At 47.0% G+C, this 16,664-nt stretch overlaps 1 protein-coding gene across 2 annotated transcripts in view; it reads left to right on the forward strand.

Annotated features, from left to right (window-relative positions):
• The window catches only part of PUS7 (pseudouridine synthase 7), a 1,198,018-nt gene extending 1,185,714 nt beyond the window's left edge, over window positions 1-12,304 (forward strand). The window contains exon 16 of one of the 2 annotated variants that reach the window (XM_069629126.1): window positions 11,426-12,304. In XM_069629126.1, the coding sequence (XP_069485227.1) occupies window positions 11,426-11,562 (137 nt within the window). In that variant the 3' untranslated portion in view covers window positions 11,563-12,304. The remainder of the gene's footprint in view (window positions 1-11,425) is intronic. The other variant, XM_069629125.1, reaches the window with a different exon arrangement.
• The last annotated feature ends 4,360 nt before the right edge of the window (window positions 12,305-16,664 follow it).

The following is a 16,664-nucleotide window of genomic DNA, read 5'->3' on the forward strand; positions in this document are numbered from 1 at the left end:
GTGCTGCAAGGTTCATGGAATAAGATTTCAAGGACAGCACACCACACCACTACTTTTCGATGATTTGCCAAGCCACCCTGGAAAGGAGAAGGGACTTCTGGCCCATTACAGAAGAGCTCAATAGGAGGAAACTCACATACCATTGGCTTTTCCCCATGAGACTAAAAGTAAGGCTAGATAACAAGAAAAGAACATTGACACGGTGGAGGAAGCATCCAGAATCCTTGAACTAGGTAACAATAAGGAAGTAACAAGTCTAGCGATCTGTGATGAAGCAGGGACACTGAATGAAAGAGGCTCTGCATCTAAGAGGTGGATGACCAAAGGAAGGAAGAAAGATCAGAAAGAGGGATGAGTAACGCATGAAGGGGGATAAATCAGGAAAGGGACACAGATGGACTGTTAAAGGGTGAGCTGGTGAGAGGGAGGAAGCAACTTGGACCATGGGGGGGTAGTCTATGGGAAGGTAAATCACTAAAGGGCAGATGAGACAGCAAAGAATATGGGCGCAGAGCCAAGGTGACACGGTTTACATATCTGATCAAAAGGCTATGGTGGGCAAAACAAGGTGAAAGTGTGAAAGAGAAATTCTTAAATCAGCGCGAGGTAAGGCACGGTATGAAGCTTGGTGGAATCCCATCCAGAAAATAAACATGAACAGGGAAGGGTATGGATCATGAAAGGTATTGGGATACACAACACTGAGTACAATATAAAGGTGACATTTTCAGGAACACAAGAAACTAGATCTCAATTTGGTTATGATATGATTTTATTTACACTAGTGTTTCAGAGCACGACCAAGCAAAGTGAGGGGAACAAGGGAGAATAAAAACTACTATCTTACTAGACCCAGTGAATTTATGAACGCACAAGTGCAAGGAAAAGGAAAAGAAGGGGAAAGTGCAAGGAAGGGGGAGGAGTGGAAAGTGTGGCACAAAGGAGAGAACAGAATAAATAATAAGTGCAGTAAATTAAATAATGAAATAAAATAAATACGGGCCGAGGCAAGTATGTAATTTGTCAGATCGAGCATATCTGATAAGTGCTGTGGGACGTCTGTGGGTACAGTTACAGATCCCAGTGCAAGGAGTGGCTAAGGAGGCAGTGCAGGAGGATGAGAAGCAGTGCAGGAGGATGAGCAGGTAGCTGGGCCCGAAGGACAGAGGGTTGCCAGGAGAATGATGCAGAGAGAGAAAATAAATCAGCTCGGGAAAGGAGGTGCAAAGGCGGAGGTGCAAAGGCAGAGGTGAAGAGGAAGGTCTTGAGGTGCTTCCGGAACCGGAGATGGTTCTCAAGTTTCAAGGTTGCCGGGAGGCTGTTCCAAAGCGAGGCCCCTGCTGAAGACCGAGATCTACCCCCGGCTTGTTTCTTTGAAAAAACAACTGGCCCTGAGGGAGTTAGAAGTACAGGAGCAAAGGGCTTGAGAGGGGAGGCATTTTCGGAGCTGGAGAGATATGATCACAGGGCGTGAGGCAAATGACAAGTCTTGCATTACTGTTCTGGATTAGTTGTAAAGGGCGGAGAGTGGAGGCAGGTAGATTTAGAAAGAGGCTGTTACAGTAGTCCAACGTAGAGAGAACCAGAGCTTGGGAGACAGTGAGCTTCTGGGGGGAAGGAGAGGAAAGGCGGAGTACCTCTAAGGAGGTGCAATAGGAAGTTTGACTTTTTAGAGACGTCCGAGATGTGTTGAGAGAAGGAAAGTGTGGAGTCAAAGATTGACCCTGAGATTCTTAGCCTCACAGGTAGGGGTGGAAGGGGGGCCAAGGGAGGTCAGCCAGAGAGCGAGGGGAAATGATGGTGAAGGTGTACCAATGAGGAGGATCTCAGTCTTGTTGGCATTTAGACAAAGACCATTGGCGGCATACCAATTTTGAATGGCGATTAGGCAATCTGAGATGATGGAGGGAGAGGAGTCGTCAGAAGGAAGTCTGAAAATGAGTTAGTTGTCATCGGCATAGCACTGGAAATTTGAGCAGAAAATGGAAATGCAGTAGGCGAGAGTAGCCAGGTATTGGTAGAAAAGCCAAGGCGAGAGGTTAGACCCCTGGGGAACATCACAGGTAGAGAGGGAGATGGCGGAAAGGAAGAACCCAAATTGTACCTGGGAAGGTCGATCAGAATGGAAAGAGGTCGGCCAGGCCAGAGCCTGATCAGTGATACCCAGGTTGTCACAGAGACGGTTGAGCAGGATGGTATGGTTGCCCGTGTCGAGAGGAGAAATCAAGTAGGATGAGGACAGAGGGAATGTTAAGTCAAGGTTGGAGAGCAGCCAGTCTTCTCGTATGTTCAGGAGAGCAGTTTCCGTGCTTCTGGCAGCTCTAAAACCAGATTGATGGTCATGCAGAAAGCCAACTGGGTCAGAATGAAGATTAAGCTGCGAGATGGCCAGATTTTCCAGGAGCATCCCTAAAAAGGGACTAATGGAAATTGGGCGATAGTTAGCAGGACAGGAGGGATCATCTGTTGGTTTCCTAAGGAGAGGATGCACAAGGGAGTGCTTGAGAGGGAAGGGGAAAGATCCAGAGGCAAAGGAATGGTTACAGAAATCGGCAAGGGTATCGAAGTGGTCCTTAATGGTTTTAGAGGAACAGGGAGGAACCTGTTTGATGAGGATTTCATAGATCGGACTTGTCTAGCAACCTCATCTGGGGAGAAAAAAGGAAGGGAGGAGAAAGAAGGGGGTGGGGGTGGTGTTAAGTCTTATGATAGGCAGCTGGAATGTCAAGGGTCTAAATGCCCAACCAAAAGAAGATCCATACCTAGAGAATTGTGGAAACAGGGCTCATGAGGAATACGCTTGCAAGAGACCCACTTCAGAAGACAGGACATACACAGATTGGACAATAAAGAATACTCTACACAGTTCCATCCAGCCCTAGGCTCCAAAAGGGCGGGGATGAAAATTGTGATATCTGACTCACTAAGAATAACGAACACTGAAGTAAAAAGCTCCACACATCTGCCACATTTCCAAATGCAATTTTAAGCCTGACACCACAGCCCCCTACCTCGATGGAATCGGGTACGTACTTCTATCTATTTCGCTCCTCCCATAGCCTCTTCTTTTGGCCAAGCCTACCTGCACTTCAGCTCTCCTAGCCTTTTGAGAACCACTTCACACTGGATACCGCCTCACCACCCCTTCAACCATGGATTGCTTTAGTAGTTTGCTAACGCTAAACCAACTTGTGTAGCCATCTCAGAAGCTGGTTTAAAGACCCCCTCTCCCTCAAACTCTTATCCTGCAAAGTCACTCCCCTGACTCTCCCTCCCACCCAGTCTTGGATAAAGCCAAATCCTATTACTTCACTATCTTAATCGTATCGCTTCGATCACCCCCATACAAACTAATTTACCTTTCAAGCCATGCCTCCCACGTCATCTGATAGTGTTTGCTTCCTTGCTCCATTTCTTTCTGTTCATAACTTTGCTCTCTGTTTCGCCTCTAAAATCATACACAGATCTCTAACACACTAACCAGCCTTTTCTCTCTCTGTACTGTGGCATGTTGGAGGAAGGAGTCGAACAAAGGGAATAATGAACACTTCTTCATTGAACAATAAGTAAAAGGCCTAACTCTCCCTGTTCTAAAGGGCATTCCTACCTAACTAAGGAAAACCTGGGTGCTTGTCGTCAGGGTGGTTGTCCAAATGAAAAAGTCCTGTACTCTGTCTAAAACGACCTAACTCTAGCCATACAACTACATACACGAGCAACATGAAAGACACCAGGAGAATGCCTCCCTTTTCCTTGTTCACTGGTATCCACCTTGGGGATTGTTTAAAAATCTTAACTAAGAGTTAATGTTCCACAAAGATAAAAAATTCCAGGAGGATGACTCCCTCTTCCTGGTCCAATAGTTAAGTGTCTTTGAGGATATCTTTGGCAACCTATGCCGGAGTAACTGAATCAACAAAACTGTTTTGGGAAGCCATAAGAATGACTCCTTTCGCCTGGTTCACTTGACGACAGTATTTCTTGACCGTTCCCATTAAGCTTTGTACTTCTCTTCAGGCTTTCTCCAGAGTTGATTTTAAGTATTCCTGCTTCACTTTGTTTACTATAACCAGAAGTATTGTTCTGAGGAAGACTACTCCTTAGTCCTTGGTTATTTTTGCCAGATAAAGGAGATCACTCCTGAGGCATTGGGCAACTTTCTAACAATTGTTGAGGGAAGGGAAATCGCTCCCATAGCTTGTTGCTGAACAAGGGAGATCATTCCCTCTGTATTGGTCGACTTCACAACAATTGCTGAAAGGAGGGAGATTTCTCCCGATGCTTTGATCAGTTTTGCAAAAGTTACTGAGACAAGGGAGATTACCCTCAATGCATTGGTTTTGCTTTACTATAATTACTGAGGCGAGGAAGATCCCTCTTGATGCTTTTGTTATCCTCCCCATAACCCCTACTCGGTCTATTGTGGTTCCCGTTACTACTTTCTTCCTGGGAGCTGGTTCGTCCTGGGAAATTGGAGCTGCTCTTCTGCATTTGTCGGTCAACGACACTCTTTCCTCGCTTCTCTCTCTCCCGCTTCGGTTTTGCAGATCCTCCGGTTCAGCGGTATCAGCGTTCGTAAGGGACCTACAAGTCCACCTTGCTGAGGTCATACCACCGTTCACTGGATTAGCACTTCTGCACTGTTCAGGCCTTATGCTAGCTCCTGATGCTTCCTCTGACCTTCCAGCCACGTCCTCTCAACCGAGATCTGGTTTCTCCATCTTGCGTCTTAGTTGCCGGGTTTGAACTTCGGGGCAGATGCGTCTTCATGGTGGCTTCTCTCTGGTTTCCGTGGTTCCCTTTCAGCCAGTCGTTTGACTGTTTTTATGGTCGGTAGCTGTGTCCTCCCCAGCACAATGTCAAAGTCCCTTGTCTGTAACAATGAGGCAATCTTCAGGCCTCCTGGGCCACCTCTTTTCTGTACTTTGGAAGTAGCATGAAAGAGTAGTTTGTATAAATCCTGTTATCTTCTTCACAGTATTTCCAAAAGACATTGAATTAGGTTTTATAGAAATAAAAGGACAAGTGTCGCAATAACATACATGGTACTGTCAGAACCAAGCAAGGCTGTATTTCCATACAATTGTGCAGATTCTAGGGACACTTTAACTGAGAAGAATGTTGGATAAAACCAATCCTGAGCTACAGTAAAACATATTTGGTTATAACAGTTGGTGGCCATGGTTTGGCTGCCCTGAAAGATTCAGCTAAAGCCACTCCTGCGATCCAAGACCCTTCTGTAGAAGTTGCGGGTGAGAGTTGACCACTATTTGAGCTTTTATCATTTATCTTCCAGATGAGTTGCTTTCCTGCCCCCATGTCACATGTAGTTTTTCAAGCTGAAGACCATATTTGGATCCCCAAGATGAGCAGGATTCTCTAGGTTTGATGACTGTCACCGTGTGTTCCTCCAGTGCTGCCACATGCTCCAAAGTTTCAAGAGTCCATGTAGGGGCCTGTTTAGTGCTGGTGGGTATTGCGACTTAAGGGTTTGTGCTGTCTTTGAACACGCCAGAATCAATTTGATGTGTATGCCTTCCCGGCCCCTGGTCCATTGTGAGTTCTCTAGTCCCAAATTCCCAGCGAGCCCTTGTGGCTTTGACCCCCAAGCAAATCCTCCACGTTTAGATTTCTGCCAGACCCTCTGTGTTCAGGTTCTGAGCGAGCCCTCCAGTTTCAGATTCTCAGTGAGCCCTCTTGGCTCTGCCTTAAGATGAGCTTATTTTCCAGATAATCTTAGGCTTCTGCCTTGGTTGCTTGGGTGGTCACACCTGAATATGGACTGTTGCTCCCAACTGCCCTGCAACCTTCCTTTTTAGTCAACTTTTGGGGTCTCTAGGCTTTTGACTCTACCAGTCCTTCGCTAGCTCTTGTCTCCTGGCAGCACCCCAACTCTTGCGCTTGGACCTCTGTGCATGGCCAAGGCTGGTTCCCTGTTCTGGACATCTCTGTTCATTTCCACCATCACTGACCCTCCTCCATCTCGCACACCTGCCTCTACCTTGGACCTCTTCCTTCCTCACTCCTCTGCTCTCCACCACGCTGTTTCTGCTCCAACTCGCGCCTACGACTATGTCCTCACCCCAAACTTTCTTTCCTTTTTTTTCTCTCTGGTCTTGCCCTACTCCATCTCGATCCTCTCTGCTTATTCCTCCCCTTATTCTCCTGCTGGGTCTTGCCCTCTACGAACACTGTACTTTTCTTCCTCCTTCCTTCCTCTTTCTTTGGCTCGCTCCACGCCTTACCTGACTATCATCTCCTACTCCCCAAACTACCTCACTCTAAGCTTGTCTATACCCCCTTTTATACTCTGACTATAACAGAGATTGCAATAATGAGGCCTTTTTTGGGAACATCCATGCCATGTTAGGTATCCAACCTGGGATTGTCTGGTGTGTTTTGGTCTCTTCCCAGACCTGTTTCTACTGTCCATATTGCTTGTTGTTGACCCATGGGCCGATGCTTCACATGGGGTAACTACAATTTTGGAATCTGGCAGCCCTGTCGTGGCAGCCCCCTAATTCTGCAATGGTTTCTTCGGTCCCCCATGTGAGTCACTTTCCCACTGGCTCACTACCTGCTTCTGTCAACTGCTTACCACTAGGTCTAATTGTGATGGCGCTGCTTGTGTAACCTGTGGAGTGTGCTCTTGGATTGTGATAGCAGGGTGCACCTTTCTGTGACCAAACGCCTAGCTCCAAGGAGGCTCTACCTGACCACCAGGGTCATTTACATTCTACTTCCTGACCCTATTCTTGTGACTTGACCACTCCTCTCTGCTCCTAACAATGTTGTACATGGGTATTTAAGACACTGCACCTACTTGGATCACGTCCGTTCTCTCTTCATTCTTTATCTATTTATTGAAACATCACCACCTGAGACGGCACTGATATTCCCCTTGTTGCCCAAGGCTCTGTCTTTGGACCTATAATGTTTATCCTCTAACCACCTCTCTTGGCAAGCTCATCTACTCCTTCATCTTCTACTACCATCCCTCTGCTGATGACACCCAAATCCTTTACTCCTTCCTCACTGACCCCTCTTCCTTATCTGTCTCTTGGACCATGCATTTGTTGATGGCTGTTTGGTATCTGGTGCACACCTCTGCCAAGACTGAAGTCATCAATCTCCCTGTTCTCCACTGACCTATCATCATTCTTGGCCCGCAACCTAGGATTCCATTTTGGCTGCATTCTTAATTTTCACCAGTTTGACTGCTACTGCAATAACACTAGATCCGCCCAACATTAGAAAAATGTCCTCGGATTCCAAGATGGCCACGTAGAGTGTAGGTCATTGCACCACGCGCTCCCGTCCGGCCCGCAACTAGCTGACTGCCTGCTTTAAGTGTAGCCCTCCTCTGCACTCAGAATAGGCGGCAGGGGGTCTCCGGAGTGGGGGACGACATTGGGTCCGGTGGACAGACCCTGGAGGAGAGGAGCCTGAGGGACGCTGGAGCAGCGGTGGTCGGGTGGCCCGAGTCCGACGCTGCATATGCTGTGAGAGGTGGAGGCGGAGTAAGTGGTCGCGGCATGGGCGGCGGGCCGGGCGAGCCCCGGCCGGAGATTCATTGTGTTGCTGGCGGTCCCCCCCCTGGTTCTGGTGGGAAGGCGGAGGAGTCTGTGAGCGGCCCACGGCGCTTGGAGCAGACTGGTTGAGCTCGGGCCGCAGGCGCGCTGTGAGCCTGCAACCCCATCCGAGAGCCGGGGCGGGGGAGACGTGCCCGCTACTGCCGGCAGGAAGACAGCAGATAAGGTATCCCCCGGCCTGAAGGTACGAGGGGGGGCCGGAGGGGTGTGCGTGAGCCGAGGAGGAAGGACAAGGAGGTTATCCTACGTCTGGAGCTCCTCTCAGGGGGCCTTGCTCGGCGGGCTTGAGGGGGGCCCTGGGACCTCACATTAGAAGCGCTGCATTAGAGGCGCTGCCTCAGGAGAGGACCGCGGAGCGACCGGCTCCTGTGCTGGGCCCTGCCACCCAGAGACCCCCGGGTTTGGAACCGGGGGGCCACTTGAGGTACGCTGAGGGGCCCCCGCGGGACATTTGGAACGCTATAAGGCAACAGGGGATTGCGCATTGACCCTCTGGTACATCGGAAGCTTCGGATCTTGGCCGTAACCTGCACGGCACGGGGACTGGCCTTACTGCCTGCGACCACTTTAGGAGGGGAGGACCTCATCCGGGCTAGAGAGTGAAGCCTCCCCTTCCGACCCCACTACGACACGCCTACCCACCAATACTTCTTCCCCCTGTTTCTTAGAGGTCTGTGGGGGTACCTTTGCTGTTAAGGGATGTCCAGAAGTAAGGTAAAGGACTGCCCATCCCAGGGGAAGACCCCCAGAAAAACCCCTGATGGCACTCTCACAAGATTTTGGACTAGGGATACTGAGTTGAATGAGGAACAGGAGATGACCCAAGATCTACGCGGGAATTCCTCTGCAGCGTCCCCAGAGGCCCAAGACAAGCCGATAACCCAAGCGATATTAACACGGTTCATGGGGGAGTTGGTGGAGAAGATTACGGCTGCGGGGCAACAGCAAATGGACAAGTTGCGAGAAGATCTGGCTGAGGGTCTAAGAGAAATTAAGAGATGTGAATAAAGTCGAGGAGAGAGTGGACACTAATGAGCAGGCTATTCAGGAACTGACGGAAGATGCAAGAAAGATGGATAACTTGCTGGAGAATTTGGCGGTAGCAACGCAAAACCTGGAGCTGCAAGCGGAGGACCTAGAGAACAGATCAAGGAGAGAGAACATTAGAGTAAAATCACTGCCAGAGGATGTCCAGAATCAGGAGCTGGCCCCAGTGTTAAAAGGAATATTTGGAGACCTGCTAAACTCAGACACGGGCTCAGAGATGTAGTTTGACAGAGTCCATAGGGTGGGGCCACGTAGGTTGGAGCCGAGATCAAGACCGCGAGATGTGCTGGTGGCCTTCCACAATTATGCGATCAAGGAGAAGATTATGGAGAAGGCGAGAAAGGCCGCCCACATTACCTACAAAGGTCAGGAGATCTCGCTATTTCAAGATATGGCAAGGATTACACTAATGGGTCCGGTCCTTTCATGGGAAAGAGTGCTAATGGGACGGATGGGTCCGGTCCTTTCATTCCTTAGGTCACAACAAATTCCCTACAGGTGGGCCCATCCCTTTGGTTTGTCTTTCACCTGGCAGGGTTCCCATCACAAGATCACGACCTGATATCAGGGGGTGGCTCTGCTGGGCCTGGAGGACCAGGCCCCACCCCCAGAGGCGACAGCAGAGGTACAGTTGGCGCGACGCAAGCCATGGGAGTGGTCCACTACTAGGAACAGGAGGGGAAGGAGGAGACCCATGGATGCAGCTCCTAGGAAGACACCCACCAGTGGAGCTCAGGACTCTGCCGGGACGCGGTAGTCCTCCGGCTGCCACATAGGATATTTAATTGCGAGGAGATGTCTCAGATTAAAGCCCGGGGAGGGGGATGGGGTGAGGGGGGGGGAGTAGATCCAAGATTCAGACCAGCACCGTCCAAACAACGGTTCACGGCAAGTCGGCTCACTGCACATAATGACTGGGGATGGGCTTGGTGACCCCAGACCGATTGGTGAAGCTCTGTATGCAAATAGCCTATGGGTAGCCCAGAGACCATACAGTTTTTTTCCCTGAATGTAAACGGCCTCAATTCCCAGGTGAAGAGGAGGAAGGTGGAGAGGTTTCTTAGGCGAGAACAGCCCCTGCTAGTGGCAATGCAAGAGACCCATGTTCACACTAAGGATGTCCACAGGATTAGATTCTGGGGATACTCCCGTGTGGTACAAGCTGCCCAAGCAAGCAAAAAGGGGGGCGTATTAATCGCTCTGTGGGTCGGGGCTGTCCATTAGGGATATGCAGAAGGATAACCAGGGAAGGTTCCTAGCGGTGTTACTTGAGGGGAAGGGGGTGTTCCTCACAATAGCAACCATTTATGCTCCTAAACAGGCGCAAGACCCCTTTCTACAAAGGTCCCTCACTCGTTTAGGGAAATTCGCAAAGGCAGATATTATTTTGATGGGGGACTTCAACATTGCCTGGGATCCATCCATGGACAGGAGTTTATCTACGTGGGAGACTCAGGGGGGAACGTTAGGCGATCTTGTGAAGAAAATGCGAGATTTGGCCCTGGAGGATACTTGGAGAGAGCTCTATGGGCAGGCTGACGGCTACACTTTTTACTCCCATGCCCATAGATCCCACTCGCGAATACACTATGTCTGGGTCTCGAAACCACTATTGGGAAGGGTGACAGCAGTGGAGGTGGGGGCGATTACCCTTGGCGATCATGCGTCGCTCACTCTACTTCTGGCTAAGCCCAGGGGCCTCCCCCCCCACTGTTTGGAAATGGAGATACCCAACCTCATTGTTCAGGGATCAGGTCCTGGTCAGGGAAATGGACCAGGAAATGATGGACTATATGGATCACAATAAGTGGGAGGATACGACCCCTCAGATTTGGTGGGATGCCCTTAAGGCCACATTGAGGGGCAAGATCATAGCGCTCAGATCATAGTGCTCTAGGCCAGAAGGGAACGGGAATTAAGACTGGAGGAGCAACAGTTGGAGGCTCGACTTAAGGTGGTCATGGCTCGGATGATATCTAGTATGTCGGCATCAGTCAAAAGAGAATACAGGGCAGTGAGGGGCCAGTTAAATCTCATACAAACAAGGGCGGCCGAGCGCAATCTCCTCAGGCTGCGTCAAAGGTTCTATCTTAAAGGCAACAAAGCTGACCGTTTGTTGGCCAGAAAGTTGCGGAAAGAGGCAGGCGACAAAACAATATTAAAAATAAAGGGGGAGGGAGGGGTCCTGCTCACGTCGTCCTCAGATATTGAGGATGAATTCACTAAATTCTATGCTGCCCTTTATAGCTCGAGCTGCTTCGAAAGCGGTTGCATATGTATGAGATATTGGCATTCGGCGTGTTTCGAGGGACGATAGAGATGCGCTGGTAGTTGAGATTTTGGTGGATGAAGTGCGGAGAGTTATAAATAACCTTCCGTCTAATAAAGCCTCAGGCCCTCATGGATTTGTCTCCGAATTTTATAAAACTCATAAAGAGGTATTAATTCCCATTCAAACCAAATTATTTAACTGTATGGGGTCCACCTATCAACCACCTTTTCTTTTGTCAAACACACTATGATGAGATTACTCTGGTCATTGTTTTCTATGCCTCTGACACATCATTTCTGATCTAAATTCATTGTACCCCCTTCACCAAACAAAGGAAATACAAAGTGATTAACTGCATATACTGTTACCTTAAATGTTAACAAATACCATAATTGACACCTTAACTGTTTTTTTTAAATATTATGAAGATAAACTTTAAAGTACTAAAGTTTGCACTTCTTGAATTTATAGATGGAGAATGTCATGTTCTAACATTTTATTTTATCTGCACCAGATGGAAAATACAAAGCTTTGAAGATGGAATTCTCCCTTCCTCCATCTACCTATGCTACAATGGCCATTCGGGAAATCCTAAAAATGGATACAAGTATCAAGAATCAGACGCAGCTGAATACAGCCTGGCTACGATAGGGTCTTCTCCTGATTTTGTGTGACTTTTTACATTGCGTGTGTGAATTTGTTTAAAGTGTTTTATATTCTTCACTGTGCTCCTATTTTGAATTTGAAGTGTGTATATTGACATCTTTCATAGCTTTATTTTTTGCCCCGCTAATATTTTTAATATTTTGTAGCAAACATATTTTATTGCACTAAAATGTAACACCTGTGTAGGATGTTAATGCAGTTCGTCCTAAAAAAAAAGCCATTTTGTTAGATAGGAAATTATCAGAGCAGCATTTTCAAACATGGAGTTACATTAAACTCTGATGCCCAATTTAAAACAGTTATACAAAATGCCTTAAAATGAAACTGAAGGCTCATTCTTTTGTCAGCCTTTTCAAAGAATGAACCAATCATCAAATTGTGACTAATGCATTATAATTGAAAGACAAATTCCTCCTCCTTAGGAATTTTTCATTTTAGGAACTTTAAAATGCCTATGGCCATTGCCATTTAAATATGCTAGAATTGTAATTTAGGTTTGTTTTTACACGGTGCAATGTAAACATGTACAGCTGTTTTTATTACATTGACTTGTACATTTACAAGCATTTTCCATTTTTGTTTCAGGTACTAAACGTAATTTCAAAGTCATGCTGAGTGATCCATTTGATTTAATCTGCAAATTTGAAAGAAAAGTTTGTAGTTTGTCTGCCTTTACTTTGTGCTATTAAATGGTGTAGGTATATACATTTATATATATGTATATATATTTCTCTTCGTTTTTTGGTGTTTATTTTCTTGAGTGATGTTTATGCCTGTGCGCATGATTGTCGAACATGATGAAAAGAAGTGATGCTGCGTTTTCATTTTTCTAATTGCTTGGACTTATTGCAGTTTATTACACAATTGTTCCACCATATCTTTTTTCCGACAACTAAACTTGAATTTGTTTTAACACTTTTCTTTTAAAAGGTTGTATCCTCAGTTTTTAATGCTGCTTATTTATAAACAATAGAACAACACATTTAACATAGTTTGAACTAGGCCATTTAACAGTGCAGTATCTTAACACCACTCAATGATTCAATGAGTTTGGATAAGGGGTCCAGTTCAATGCTGTATGTAGCCTTTCCACTTCAGTTCAGTATCTCCCATGCGTTTTAGTTGATCAAATCCGCCTCTCTGATTTCTGTAATAACGACATTAATTGTAGACTTCTTAAACCACCTCCTTCAGCTTGACTAGCAATCTCCTCTATGCACATAGTATTTCTTCCTGCAAGGCCTTTTTTCACAGTTATTGAGCTATGAGACCCTTCTATGTTCCTGCAATCAAACATTTTTTACTTTTGTTTATTAATTTGTCATGTAATTTGTGCTCTTACCCTACATTATCACTTTCAAGATCTTCACATATTACTTTTGACTTGCGCCCTTTCCCACCCCTCCCTTCTCCCCAAATCCCTCCCTAACCCCAACTCAAACCAGAACAATAAATATGGCTTCCAAACTTGCGAAAGTTCTCTGGCATACTGTCCCTTAGGTATTCAAATTCTTCTGATGAGCTCTTGGTTTCCTTCCCCCTTCTCAAGTTGTCTCCCTTCATCAAATCAGTGATTATGTCCAGTCAGCCGATTTTCTCTTGGGGGTTTGTCATCAGATGAGGTGAAAAGTGCATGCACTAGTGCGTTCCAGGTCGTTATATCATCTGAGCTTGCCCTTCTTCCCTGTTGGAGTAGTTCATACCACACCACAGCATCCACCATGGACCATCTTTTTAGTTCTTCCCACCATCTATGTGTGGGACCTCCCGTGTCTTCAATGCCATTGCAATTTTCTTTTTTGCTAGTACCCAGGCTAGATCTATCATCCTATTCATCAGGTTAGCCTTTTTTGGACCATTGTACACCACCAGGAGGCATGCTTCTGGAGACCATTTATAACCTGTTATGACCCCCTTCTTCAATCTTGCTTCCAATTCCTAGCCAGAACTCTCGGATTACTGGGCAGGACCAGGACATATGTCCCATATTTGCTTTTTCTACTCAACACCTAGGGCATCTTTTTACCTCTGCGTTTGGAAAACGCAATACCAACTGTAGGGTCATGTATTCTCTATAGAATGTGTAGTATTGTCAGTTTTAGTCTGGCATTTCTTGAAACCTTCTTGGAGTATAGCAATGCTTTCGTCTGCTCCTTTTCCGTAAGCTCCCTGCCTAGCTCTGCCTCCCATGCTCCTTTGCCTTTGACTAGGTCCTTGGGTAACGCTTCCAGCAATCCCCGATACAGTCTAGATTCTGCATGTCCGCCTTCTGACACGTCGTATAGCAGTCCCAGTACCGTATTCTCGTCTCCCTGATTTGGGGAGCCTGGCCATTTATTTTTTAGTGCGTATTCTAGAATATGTTATGGACTGGCCCGTGTGTATCCCAACTGGTTGCCTCAAATCTTGAAATGTTAGGATTTTTTCTGAGGAGTAAAGATTTCCCATCGTCACAGCACCCCTTTGCTCCCAGTACATTCTGCTCTGAGCTAAGTGTTCTTCCGTATCTTTGTGTATGGCTGCCAGCGGGATCTGAGGGGAGTAGGGTTCTTCCAGTTTTAGTATCGCCTTGGTTGTGGACCATATCTGCCTATCCAACTGCAGGAGACTCAGAGGCTCTACAATCCTCATCTTTCTTAGCCTCAACACTTCTTTTAGGAGGAACAGGGCTATACCAAGATGTGATCGCCTGTTTCTGAGTCTGCTAACCATCCTGCCACATGCTGGAGTTGTCCTGCCAGGTAGTAAAGTTCGAAGTGCGGGAGGCACAATCCTCCCTGTGCGTATTCTCTACATAGGGCGTTCAAGGCTACTCTTCTTCTGCTGCATCCCCATATGAAGCTGCTTAACAGTGAGGTCCGTTCCCTAAAGAAGACTCTGGGTATAAGATATGGGATATTTTCAAAGTGGTACAATAGGCGGGGGAGGGCTACCATCTTCAAGAGTGCTATTCTGTCGATCACTGATTGGGGTAGCTTATCCCAAAACTTGATAGAAGCTTCCAGCCCAGACTTCGCTTTTAGTGTATTATGTTGTGTGTCCCTTGTATTGTGTTGAATATTAACTCTTAGGTACCTGAAGGTATGGACCTTCCATTGTAGTCCCAGGTGTGGGAGGTGTTTCTCATCTACCTCCACCCACCCTGCCTAATCAAGATCCCCCTCAGCATAGCGAAATTCTTCAGGACCTCTAGGTACGACTCCAGATTATCCTCGGTGTGTTTAATGTCTAACATATTATCTGTCTATAGGGATACCACATGTCGTATCCTGTCTACCTGGTGTCCTGTGTCTTTGAATGTTTTCCTCAGAAATAATGCTATGGGTTCTAGTGCCAGAATATATAGCAGGGGAGACAAGGCCCTGTTTTGTGCCTCTTTGGATTGGGAACTGTTCTGATATGTGTTTACAAGTGCGTACTAGTGCTGTCTGGCTCGAATAGAGCATGTGAATCCACTTCATGAAGTTGTCCCCCATGCCGAAGCTTCTCACCTGACCCAATAAAACGCCTTAATGGCGTCTAGTGCTCCCTCTGCGCAGCCCTCCGACCATGTCCGTGTTCTGTCTATTACAGCGTGTAGCATTCTAACATTTTCTGTTGTTGCTCTACCCAGGACATAACCCATTTGATATGGGGTGTATTAATGTTGCAATCACTCTTTTTAATCTGTCGACTAGCACAGCCGTGAGGATTTTGGTGTCTTTATTCATTAGTGAAATTGGCCTGTAGGAATCGTAAAGTCTCCCGCCTTTGCTTGGCTTCAGGATCGGGAGTATGGCTGATTATTCCATACTATTGGGTAGTTTCCCTTTCTCGTGTCCCTCTTCGAGGATCAGGAGTACTTGTGGGGTCACTGTCTACACATTCTCTATAAAACTCTGCTGGCAGGCCATTCCCTCCGGACCTTTGCCCGTTGGGAGCAGAGCTATCACCTCTCTCAGCTCTTGTGCTGTGATTGGCATGTCCAGCCTTTCTCTTTGCTCTGCCGTCAGCGTTAGGATGCCAATATCTGTCAGGGTCTCTGTTATTGCCCCTCCCCTTGGTGTCTTCTGAATCCTCTTACAGATTTCGGTAAAAGGATCTAAAGGTCTCATTTATTTCTTTTTGTGACCTCCAACTTTCTCTGCATTCATCTATTATCTCTACGATCCCCTCTCGAGTTTCTGTGTCTCTAGTTAACCAAGCCAGCAGCCTACTCAGCTTGTCCCCTTGCCCGTACAATTTTTCGGTATATTTTTGCATAGCTAGATCTCCCCAATCTTTCCCAATGTTCAAGGCATTCCTGTCTGAGTTCAATGAGTGTCCCTTCTGATTCCGCTGTCTTATTCCTAGATCACTCTATCTTTTTAATGTTTGAATCAGTGTCTGCCAGTTGTTCCAGTTCCTTCCTTACCCCTCCTGTCTTGGCTATGGCTGCACCCCTTATCACCACCTTGAAGGCGTCCCATAGGGTCCACTTTCCCTTGATGCTGCCCACTTTGAAACTGTGAAACTGAAATATTCTTCTATCTGCCGACCCAGTTCCTCCCTAATGGGACTGTCTCGTAGGGTTTCTACTCTCAACTTCCTCATGGGTTTCGGGGTAGGATGGTTGCTGAGTATCCACTCAACCACTAGGGGTGAATGATCTGAGAGCGTTCTTCCCCTCATAGGAGGCACTAACAACATCTCCCAGCTGGTCTTTCCCTGTGAGAATGTAGTCAATTCTTGTATATATCTTATGCACAGCCGAGTAGAATGAAAATTCTCTACTCTGTCCATGCACCCATCTCCAGATCTCCTGCAGTTCTAGTTCCTTTATTAGCATTCTCAGGGCCCTGGTCGGGGGGATGGGGGCAGAGCTCTATTGTCTGACCTGTCCAGCTCCGGATCAAGGGTGCAGTTGAAGTCTCCTCCCCAGATCCATGTCATACATCTATAGGGAGCCAGTCTAGTATATAGAGAGTGAAGAAAGGTGGCTGCGCTATGGTTGGGCACATAGGTATTGATCAAACAAACTTCCTTCCTGTCAAGGAACCCATGAACTAGTGCCATTCTCCCCTCTGTCTGACTGTACACCTATCAGCTGGAAGGACACCACAGGGGCC

This window comes from Ambystoma mexicanum, chromosome 12 (assembly GCF_040938575.1).
Source record: "Ambystoma mexicanum isolate Mex_15411 chromosome 12, UKY_AmexF1_1, whole genome shotgun sequence".
NCBI lineage: Eukaryota > Metazoa > Chordata > Amphibia > Caudata > Ambystomatidae > Ambystoma > Ambystoma mexicanum.